This window comes from Sinocyclocheilus anshuiensis, unplaced genomic scaffold (genome assembly GCF_001515605.1).
Source record: "Sinocyclocheilus anshuiensis isolate Anshui unplaced genomic scaffold, SAMN03320099.WGS_v1.1 scaffold916, whole genome shotgun sequence".
Lineage (NCBI taxonomy): Eukaryota > Metazoa > Chordata > Actinopteri > Cypriniformes > Cyprinidae > Sinocyclocheilus > Sinocyclocheilus anshuiensis.
In genome coordinates this window covers 518,173-530,267 of record NW_015548264.1, presented here as the reverse complement: position 1 = coordinate 530,267, position 12,095 = coordinate 518,173, and the positions used below count along the sequence as shown (strand labels likewise).

At 38.2% G+C, this 12,095-nt stretch overlaps 1 protein-coding gene across 1 annotated transcript in view; it reads left to right on the top strand.

The window, feature by feature from the left end:
* The window catches only part of LOC107655556 (PDZ domain-containing RING finger protein 4), a 34,045-nt gene extending 31,085 nt beyond the window's left edge, over positions 1-2,960 (top strand). The window contains exons 7-8 of the mRNA XM_016443073.1: positions 525-641; positions 725-2,960. Of these exons, the coding sequence (XP_016298559.1) occupies positions 525-641; positions 725-2,326 (1,719 nt within the window). The 3' untranslated portion in view covers positions 2,327-2,960. The remainder of the gene's footprint in view (positions 1-524; positions 642-724) is intronic.
* The last annotated feature ends 9,135 nt before the right edge of the window (positions 2,961-12,095 follow it).

Here is a 12,095-nt window from a genome sequence, read left to right as displayed (position 1 = left end):
GCGGAACGATGAAACCCCCCCCGCCCCCCCGGCCACCCTCTTTTGAGCCAGTGCCCCCAACTGGCCCCCCCATTTAAAATGCTCCAGACACGCCCCTGATGTGCTGGTCCTAAGATCAGGACCATCTTAAACCAGCTCATAACCAACTAAGGACAAGCTTAAACCAGCTCAAACCAGATGCCATGCTTCAAAACATACCTAACCAGCATATGCTGTTGTTGTTGTTTTTTTCAACAGGGATCCCAAGCCCTTCACAAGTGACTATACTTGGCTTTGATGTAAATGGCAGCAAAAAGCTCAAATACAATGTCCATTTAATGCTTTAAAAAGCCCTCTTAAAGACAGTAAAAATGGTAAAATATCTACCAAAGCTTGTAAAAAAATATGTATTCCAGCAGAATACACACCTATTTTTGAAAAAGATGCTTTTTGCAGTTATGCCATCTACTATCGCATGATATGCCAATCCTTGACCCCTTGGTTGGACCAGAAGTTGTGAACCCTATTGGGATCTTCTCTTTTAGATGGATGGAAGCTGGCTTGATGAAGACCATCAAGATTTCCTAGAGGAGCTGAAGATGGAGATTTTAGAAGAACAGAAAAAGGAGGGAATTCTTCAAACAGCTGGTTGTGTAAAGCGGGTAAGTGTGACCATATTCGGCAAAAGTTCCTTAGCTTGATGTTATGACATTAAGGCATTAAAGGGTTGTGTCTTGTTTTGCAGTCTAAAATACATGAGGATGCCTCAGCAAGTACAGATACAGCAACATGTTCCTCTACCATTCTGGAGAAGGACAGTGGCGTGAAATGCAGCTTTGAGGAGAGCTCTGAACATGAATTGCTCTCTCATCCCCAAACATGGACTCAAAAACAACTTCGGGACAGGTGGGAAGCGGGCTCGCATTTGGTTCCTATGGACACCGTAAGCTTGACCAGGCAGGAGAAGGGTCAGGAGGAGGGCAAGTTGAGCGAGAATGGAGTGGAGTGTGACCATTTCCAGCAACTCCTGGAGCTCAAGTGCCAGATCCGTAATACTGGAGAATGCGGGTTGGTCTACAGGCGAAGCAGTACTATTGAGTGCAGCCTGACGGAGCAGGGTAGAAGTGGAGTGGCACGGGAGCTGCACATGCTCAACGAAGAGCTGCGCAGCATTGAACGTGAGTGCCAGAGCATCATGCAAGCCCACCAGCTGCGCAGGAGCAAGCACGACTCTCCTCGAACGGATAAGGAAAGTCGACTGCGTTGTGGCAAGCTTGCGGATATCAATGAGCATCCTGAGAGACTACAAAGTGAGAAGCTCAGAGATAAAGACAGCTCCAGTGCCTACAATACAGCCGAAAGTTCCCGCTCGACTCCACTGGGAACAGAAGGTTCACCAGATCACTCTCTACAGCGTCGAGTCCACCTGACCAATCAGAGGAACCTTCGGAGTACCCAACACTTGCAGAGTCCCTACAATAGTCCCATCTTGTCTTTACCCAGCCAAAGTAGCCCTACTTGCAGTCGTGCCCATATGTACACCAGCTCCACACCATCCTTACAGACCCCCATCACCAGTCCTGGTTCACAAGGACCCAGCCAGGCCTTCTCCAGCAGCTTGGAGCAAAGCCCCAGCAACCCCTCGGAGTCAGACCCAGCGCTTCCAGCTGATGATGAGCGCTGTGAGAAAGAAAGAAACCGGAATAGGGTTGCAACCGCTCGGCACTACCAATCACCCTACCACAGCAACACAACAACAACCCAGCCTCCCAGCACACGACACTACCAGAGTTGCCTACAGCTCCTACAACAACATTCCTCTTCCTCTCTGGAGTACTCCCAGAGCCAGCTTAGCCTCCTCAGCCTCCGTGGACGGCCTGGACCCTCGCCACCTGGCCGACTTGAATGGAAGGTCAAAGTACGAGCAGACGGAACCAGGTATGTGGCACGTCGTGCCGCACGGGACCGCATCCTGCGCGAACGAGCCTTACGGATCCGGGAGGAACGCAGCGGTGGGATGACTACAGATGACGACGCAGTCAGCGAGTTGAAGATGGGCCGGTACTGGAGTAAAGAAGAACGCAAGCAGCAGCTAGCACGGGCCAGGGAACAGAGGCGCAGGAGGGAATTCATGCAGAGGAGCCGGCTTGAGTGCCTCAGGGAGACTATGGGGACGGCAAGTGGAGAGGTCAGCATCCTGGAGCTCAGCCATAAGAAGATGCTGAAGAAACGAAACAAGAAGATCCTTGACAACTGGATGACCATTCAAGAGCTCATGAGCCATGGAGCACGAGCACCCGAGGGCACCAAAGTTCACAACGCCTTCCTGTCAGTCACCACAGTTTAGTGAAAAGCATGACCCCAGGTGGTCTTGGTTTATGTACTTGCCTCATTCCAAGTGGCCATTTTATAAAGGTGAAGATGCAGATATTTTTCATGTTTTGTGAAACTGAGTAATACTTTGTGAAAACTCAACTAAACTCAAGACTTCAAGAAACGTGAATGTTCAAAAACTCTTTTGATATACTGACACGTTGACACTACCGTCACAGACCTCGCTGTGTTTTCGTACTAGAATGTATAAAAGACGGTTTTAATAGGATTTTACACACTACATTGTGGTTTAATGTAGTGTTTCTTTCCATGCATTTGCATTTGTATTTTATAAATGGCAAGTTTTCATGCGATATAAAATACAATACTTGAATATTGGCTTTTGCTGCCATTACATCTTTTAAATCTGAAATGTAAATATCTGTAACGATTCTTATCAAGATCTTCATGGGTAAAGGTCTTCATTGCAATTTAATTGGTTTACAAGAGTCGTTTGACATACCGCACGATGTTACCATTTTAATGGTATTGTATACAATACGTACGATTTTTGTACTGTTCTGTATGAACATTATTTATATTTTTGAGTCTAATAAGTTATCTTATTCCATCTTTATAATACCAAATGACCCAGTCTGTATCTCAGTCAAGCGCTAAACATGAAGTGTCTACCACTCTCATTGTGCCTTGAATAGAGGCTCATTTTTCTACCACAGGTTGTGAAGAGACACCTTGAGTAATCTTGCTGTCATGTTTTTAGTTTCTTTTTGATGTGTAAAACAACTTTGTAGCCAGGTCTATGTGTTCTAGGTGTGCTACATGAGGAAAAAAAGAATAATAAATTATTGTTCTATAACTCAAAAATTAGAAGTCTTGTAATCCTTCCTTCTCAAACAATGGTTTCCAGACTTTCAGAAACCAAACCATTCAGAATACAAAGATATTTGTAGCTTCCAGCTTTGATTGATTAGTTTTCTTGATTGACTGCTTGAACTAATTAAGCTTGAGATCAAGAACTGCATTGCTGAGATAAACTGTGATTATATCATTAGAGTCAGACAACATTGGAATTTGTCCGATTCGCATCTCACCCAAATACCACAACTGTCATTGTTAAACTGACATTCTGGCATCCTGGCAGACAGTTGCATTAAAATCAAATCTGTTTGACTGGAAATGTAATTCTATGCATAAATATCTTGCCGTTAGACCATCAAACACTGCACTATATTTGATGCAGATGTTCTTAGGTATTATTGTAGGTAAGAATGTATGTAAAGAGAAGCAAAAAATCTTTAATTAGCTGTTAAGATATTATGAAGTTTACTTTTCTTACCCAATTAATGAATTTTTCTGTCTTATTTTAGGCATAATCCTCTCAAAATTGCTATAGTAATGCTTAAATTATTAATTTGCTATATAATTTGCATATAAGATATTCTCTGAAAACAAATTTATCTGATGCAATTTTGTTTGCACAAGTAAATTTGTCATTTTAAGGATGTTGAAAACCAGAGAAAATACCAATTAATATGACCTATAAAAAGAACATTTGATATTAGTTTGGTAATATGTGCAGATTTTTTTTTCACACAGATTGTTCTGAATGGATGAAAGCTGCCTGAGGTTGTTAGGATGGTTTGTGTGTGAGGGAGGTTGGAGGCTTTTTGAAGTCTTATGTTTTTCATCTTTGCTATGAATGTGTGCTGCATGTAAAGACCCGTCTGCCTCTGTTTCAAAGTGATAACACTAACGTAGGTCTCATGCACGGGTGTCGTAAACCTCAGCTGTGTTGAGTCACTTGAAAACTGATTTCATTGAGACCCTTTTGAACACGTCCCTATTGTACTGTCAGGGTCCAAAACACTGGGCACCAAATATTAGTTCAAATTGACTTTAGTAAGTAAATAAACCAGTTATTTACTAGTTAGCTAGTAATTTTATAAGGAATGGCAATATTATAATTGTAAGAATGTATCCATAATCACCTGTGTAATACAGCTGATAGAAAGCTCTTTTGTGTTACTGATAAATCAGAAGGATTGCCAACAAAATGCATGCCACAGGAGCTCAGAATACGTTCTTGAATATTTCAGCATGTGGAGTTTTTGTGATTCCATCTTCTCATCACAAATCCTCTCAATTTTTAGCTGTTCAATCTTTAAATTCTTTCCATCTTTCATGTTTTCAATCTTCAGCCTAAGCTGAAATCTCAGGTTTATGAACTTTACCTAATTACCAGCTACAGAAATTGCTCCTGTCTTGCGTTATGGCCCTGCTGTGGAAGGATATTCACTCAGACTGAATATGGTGAAAAGATGCTGTATTATGTATATGTGCCAGTCGTTTACCTCGTTAAGGTTCTCTTTCACATTTATTTATTCATAAATGCTCATTATGACTGACAGAGTGGAGACTTGTGAAACGAGAGAAGGGATATCAAAGCAAGTGCTTTTTCCCCCTCGCCGTCACTCTCTCTCACTCTCTCTCTACTTTACTACAAAGAATAATGGAGAGCACTGCTGTCAATCCATGTGATGTTCACACTTCACCTAGAAGAAGAGCTTTATCTTCTTTAAAGTAATAGTGCACCAAAAAAATCATCATTTGCTGTCATCATTTACACTCACCCTCGCATCATTCAAAACCAGTGTTGCTTTCTTTCGTGTAACACCATTAAAATAGGGGTCGATAACCCTGACTTTTCCATTTGTCCATCTGTAGTCCCACTTTTCTTGTTAACTGCTGAAAAAATCCATCCAACCAACTAACAATCTTTATCTATCCATCCATCCAACTAACCAACCAACCAATCATTTTTATCTATTCATCAATCAATCCATCATCCATCCATCCAACAATCCATATCTATCCATCCAATCGACTATATTTATCTATCCATCTGTCTGTCCGTTCAACCAACCAACAATCTTTATCTATCCATCCATTTGACCATCCATATCTGTCCATCCATTCGACTATCTTTATCTATCCATTCATCCATTAATCCATCCATCCATATCTAACCATCCATTCGACAATCTTTATCCATCCATCCAACCAACCAACAAACCAAGAATCTTTATCCATCCATCCATCTGACCATCCATATCTGTCCATCCATTTGACAATCTTTATCCATCCATCCATCCAACTAACCAGCCAACCAACCAATAATCTTTATCTATTCATCCATCCAACAATCCATATCTGTCCATCCATTCAACTATCTATATATATATATATATATATATATATATATATATATATATTCTGTATAGAGAGAGAGAAAGAGAGAGAGAGAGGAGAGAATTATATAGAATTATCTTTCACATTCAAGTATTTCACTATACCTATAAACATCATTTGTAAAAAATAAAAAAAAATCCACTGAAAAATTACTCCAGGCTGGGAACAACATGAGTGAATAATAACAACCAGAACATGACTTTGTGAGTCTAGACAGACTGAATACACAGTGTAACTCTCCTGACAAAACATCTCTCCTGACAGTGTGTAATGACTTTTCATTTGTGGGGTGTAGAGTGTCACATTCCTTTTGAGTTTTTGGTGTACTTGAGCTGAACTCAGCAGTATTTGATTTTTTTCCCTCTCGTAACATCCTTTGCATGCTTTTTGAAGCTCCAGCTCTCAGAGCTCTCTAAGCCCGTTGGGAAAGCAGAGACATGAGAGAGCATGACAGAAATAATGGGGTGAATCCAAAAACAAGGGCAGATGAAAAGACAAAAGAACGGAGAGCTGACAGGGTGGGAGGTGAACAGTAGTGTGTATTTTCTATATAGCCATCTTCTGACTTTGATGATGGACAAACAGGTCTGTGAAACTGCCCTGTGGACTTTTGTTACTTTCTGGCTCCATCCATCTGACCATCCATATCTGTCCATCCATTTGACAATCTTTATCCATCCATCCATCCAACTAACCAGCCAACCAACCAATAATCTTTATCTATTCATCCATCCAACAATCCATATCTGTCCATCCATTCAACTATCTTTATCCATCCATCCATTCATCCAACCAACCAACCAACCAACCAACAATCTTTATCTATCCATCTATCCATTCATCCAACCAACCGACCAACAATCTTTATCTATCCATCATCTATCCATCTATATTTATATCCATCCAACCAACCAACCGTCCGTCTGTCTGTCTGTCTGTCTATCTGACAGTCTTTATTCATCATCCATCCATCCATCCATCCATCCATCCATCCAACCAACCAACCAACCAACCATTTTATTTCTAAAGCACAATAAAAACAACAATAGTTGACCATTGTTCTAAACAACATCAAATAAAAGTGCTAAATAAGTACTTCCAAATGCCAAGGTTAAATAAAATTTACATATATTGTATCAAAGGGTAATGCATATTTAGTTATAGATGCTACATTTTTTACTATATACCAGTTATTTTTCTTATCTTTTTTTCTTATCTTTTTTCTTTTTTCTTTTTAGGCTACGTTTGCTGTCATCTAATGATAACTTATAGATATAACACTACGATACGGCTAAGATTACAGCACACTTTCTTGAAGGACGGTTTCATATTCTCAAAATTATCCATATTTCATATTGTAAATTGAAATGTTGTGATGTTTACATTCACTTAAACACCAAAACACTGATCTGACATTTATGACAACTGTTGACTTTAGATTTTAGCATGTTATTGGCCTGCCATCTATTGGTTATCAGCCAATTATCAGCTTATTGTATCAACTAGAATTTTACAATTGTAGAATTTTTGGTGTATTCCCATTTAAGATTCTATCTATCTATCTATCTATCTGTCTATCTGTCTGTCTGTCTGTCTGTCTGTCTGTCTGTCTGATAGTCTTTATTCATCATCCATCAATCCATCTGACAATCTTTATCCATCCATCCATCCATCCATCCATCTGACAATCTTTATCCATCCATCCATCCATCCATCCACATCCACTGACAATCCATTCACTTTACACTGTATATACTGTATATATATATATATATATATATATATAGCCATCTTCTGACTTTGATGATGGACAAACAGGTCTGTGAAACTGCCCTGTGGACTTTTGTTGCTTTCTGGCATTTTTTTAATGAGCTGTCAGACACAACACTGCAAACTTGAGTTTGTAAGAAATAAGATGCAGGTGAAAAGTTGATAGATAAATTCAGGTCAGAGAACTGCTATTATTGTTAACTAAAACTATTACATTTGTTAAAATGAAATAACAATTGAAATGCAGTTAAAATACAATCTACTTGAAATAAAGGAAGTATTAAAATCACTTAAAACTAAAACTGAAATAAAAATAAAGCTAATAGAAATATTAAATAATAATAATAAAATAATTAAAATAACAAAAGTACTATAAATAATATATAAAACATAAATAAACATTGGGTCAAACGTGAATTGATATTTTCTCATTTTTGCTATTCTTGGGGTCAGGTCATCTGAACTGTAAAACAAATATATACCAATTTTTTCCCGAGTATGAAAGCAAAAATAATATTAAAATAATTAATGTTATGTCTTTTAATTTGCAAAACAACTGTTCCATTTTTCAATTGTTCTTGTGCATTCAGAGATCCCACTGTGAGTGTTTTGAAACTATAATATATTGGAGGCAAAGTCTTAAACAGTGTCTGGCATAATTAAAGGCTTATAATGTGAGACATCAGTGCCCATGTTGAGATTAATTGAACAATGGCTCTTAATCCCACAGTAAGCAGCTGTTTGTGCATGGAGATGGAGTCAACCTAAAAATAAGGCAGTTCTCCTCCAAACACGGCAACAGCTCTAATCCTCCACACGGCATTACGGATTCATGTTTTATATTCAGGAAAACAATACTTGCACACACTGAGAACAAAAGGAATAATTTGCAGGCAAGGAGAGATATTTGCATAGACAGAAGTCAGAGAAAAATAAACAAGGACAGCTGTAGATCTTGGCAGGTTTGGTGACTTTGTGTCACATAAAGAGACTGCAGCATAGGCAGAGATAAAGGGACCTAAAAGGAATAATTCACCCCAAAACAAAAATTTGCTGAAAATGTACTCACCCTCAGGCTATGTGGGTAAGTTTGTTTCTTCTTTAGAACATTTGGAGAAATGTAACATTATATCAATTGCTCACCTGTGGATCCTCTGCAGTGAATGGGTGCCGTCAGAATGAGAGTCCAAACAGCTGATAAACATGTAGCTTTTTACTTCACAAGACATTAATTGATGGACTGGTGTGGATTACTTGTAGATTATTGTGATGTTTTTATCAGCTGTCTGAAGTGACGGCACCCATTCACTGCATAGGATCCATAGGTGAACAAGTGATATAATGCTAAATTTCTGTACAGACGAAAAACAAAATCATCTACATCTTGGATGGCCTGATGGTGAGTACATTTTCAGCAAGTTTTCAATTTTGGGTGAACTGTTCCTTGAAGTCAGAGTTGGTGATTTTAGCAACATGAAGGACAGCAACTGATGTCCAGTGTCAAAGTTAAGGAAAGTTTCATTTTATGCAAAAAAATCAGTAATGCGTGATGGAGGGCATTCATTTTCTAACATTGCATGTTGTGCACGGCCCACTGAAAATCCATTCAGCCTCCATGCTCAGATCTCAGCAGGTGTGCTACGCATTTCAAACCCCCTTCTGGCCCTCTCAGCTCTCATTGGTTTGTTAAGGTGCAGTTTTTAGCACAGGCAAGTTTTGGCAGTCAAAAACGTGAGCACACAGGAGGAGAAGCACAATTATAATTAGCTGAGCTGACAACATGCCAACGGCTCACACACAAACACACTCACACACTTATCAGCCTCATTTTGTCTTCTTTTTATTCCTTTCAAAAGAAAGCAATGTTCAATTTGTTTGTACAGATTTTGTTGTGTTTCAAATACCATTTCAAGCAATTATCCAGAGTGAGAATCTGGAGTAACACACTGACATTAATGGAAACTAGTAAGGGTTGGGTATTTTGGATCAGTTCTGCTGCATTATTATTGTTCTTTTGTTTTGAATAGGTCATGATTTGCAGACATTTGGCAGCTTGATGGATGTTGATTCAGAAAGGAAACGGTAATGTTTTATGGCAAAAGATAATGCTCAGCTAAAAGCTTTCTTCTCTTCAACAGCTGCTCAGTTCAGCTGTATTGATCCAGCACAGGTGAGATGTTTTCTTGGCACGCCTCATAGATCCTCTCATTGTTGTTTAACTCTTTTGTAGCTCACCAATCCTTCAAAATGCCCTCTAAAGATTCGCTCAAAGCCTCGGCAAGAGCAAAGGATGGCAACACACAGAACATGTTTCTTTTTGTTGCTCATGTATCCTTCAAACACAATCTCTTTAGACTAATCGGGGTTTCAATTGGATTAAATGAGCCTAAGTGACCTCTTTTTTCTCTATTTACATTTATGCATTCAAAAAGTCTCATGATTAATAGGTCCATACATACTCTGTTGATGAATTTGCATGAACTCAAATCTGATGAAAAAAGCATCCGAGTATTTCAAGTGAATGCATTTGGGTAGTTGACGTCCTGCGGTGTGACATGCTGTATTCCATATAAACATCACTTTGCTCATTAATTCTAATTATTATGCATGCAGTTTTATGAGCTCATATTGAGAGATTAAAGGGAATATTTGCATTTTTAAAAACTAATTTGTTACACCGCTGAACCGTTTAAAATGAACTAGTATATGGTATATGGTAATATATGGTAGGATAGTAACACTTTGCCATAAAGTTAAATTCGTTACCATTAGTTAATTCGTTAACATGAACTAACAATGAAAAGTGCATTTATTAATCTTAGTTAATGCTAATTTCAACATTTACAAATACATTATTAAAATTAAAAGTTGTGTCTGTTAATATTATTATCATTATTATTTATTAATGGACCTAAGCTAACAATGAACAGTTGTATTTCTATTAACTAATGTTAACAAAGATTAATAAATATAATAACAAATGAATTTCTCATCGTTAATGCTAGCTAATTACTAAAAAATATTCATGAATATATGCTAAAATATATACTATATCATGCATTCATAGTTCAACCTAAAATTTTGATATTGATTTAAAAAAGAAAATTAATTCATTCAGTTTTTTCCTTTTAAAATAATTGCATCCACTATAGTGGTGCACATTGTTCAGATTCGCTCACCAATATTCTGAGTGCTGGATTTCATAAGCATGAAATGGCATGTGCCAATCAGCCATATGGAGTTTCCTTTCTTCCTCAAGCTCCAATACTCACAAATGTTTTTAGTGCAGAAAGTAAGACTAATTTTATGAACATGAATATGGCTGGTCTTCCACTTTTTTTCTTTCTCCGTGAAAAACTTTATGGAGGTGTGAGGTCTGACAGCCTGAGGAGCACAGATGGCGCCCCTCTCACAGAAATCCTTTTGAAATCCCTTTGAAGCCATGAAAAAATTAAGAGCGAATGAAAATAAATTAAGAGATCCACTCAAGAAGATTGAACTGGCTGATTCAGACTTTATAGGAACCAGAAGTGTGATCGCCGGACTTTTATTGCAGAAAGAAGACTGATGTTTGATATTCCACATTGTGGCAGGTTATTGATTTATTTTATCTTATCGTTTGATATGCAATCAACATTTTGGCAGAGCACTGAGTTCAGAAAAGAACACTAATACCACTGCTTCTCTTTTGAACTAAAAGGAATTTAATTGAAATATGGCACTTTATTCTACGATAAATACAGTGTTAAATCACTCTAAAAGTGCACAAACTGCAGGATGTATAATGCAAGAGTCAGACATGCACTTCTGTGATCAATAAAAGATTCATTTGAGGAAAGGATGTGAGTGTATAAGTAAATGCCGGGTCACTCTGCGTGCAGACTAATCAGATTACCTGACAGCAAGACAAACAGTCCTACATGGAGGTATTGATTCAGCTAATTATGCTCAATAAAAGTTGTGTTTGTGATTGGAATCATAACCAAAATCAGTCGATGCAAGAGAGTCTATAAATGAGACTTGTTGCATTTGTATCCAGTGTATTGGACATACTTTGGCGCCACATTACTTTGGCTCCAGACACTTGTGGTAACTTGAGTGCTCTTGAGTAACTTGCGTTGGGTGTGAAGATGGGATCAGTGCATATATGTCTTGGAAAACCTTTTATTTTAATTAAAAATAAAACAGGGTCCATAAGATGTAAGCTAATAGGCAGTCCAGAGGGGCAGAAGGTCATGTCGCAAAACTAAAAATTGGGATCTACAGAGAACAAGTCGAGTCAAATATGTGTACATATAGTTTATAAGGACTGTAGAAAGCACTTCTTTAGTAAAACAAAGCCAAAACCCAGCTATTTTGGGCAATTTAGACATTTAGAAAAGAAACAGAGGTTATATGGTTATACGATTGTTGCTTGTCAGAATGTACGAACATGATCCCAGCTATAAGCCATATCACACTGTTGGATCTTAGTTGTCATTAATGTCAGACGGTAACAGTCTAAAAATGGACACACGCAAAGACTCGGTCTAGAGTTTTACCTCGTCAATTCGTGACATGTTTGGTGATTGTGAGTTGCATTCATATGGAATTGCAAGCAAAAATAGCATTAATCTCTAGCATTAATTTTGATCATGGAAAAGAAAAATGGAACAAAAATGAAGACGATGTGTTTGGAGCAAGTGGTAGTTTGTTGATGTCGCACTAATTGCGTCATCAGGTTCTGTGCTCGTAATGATTTTTTATTTGACAGTCGTAGTAGG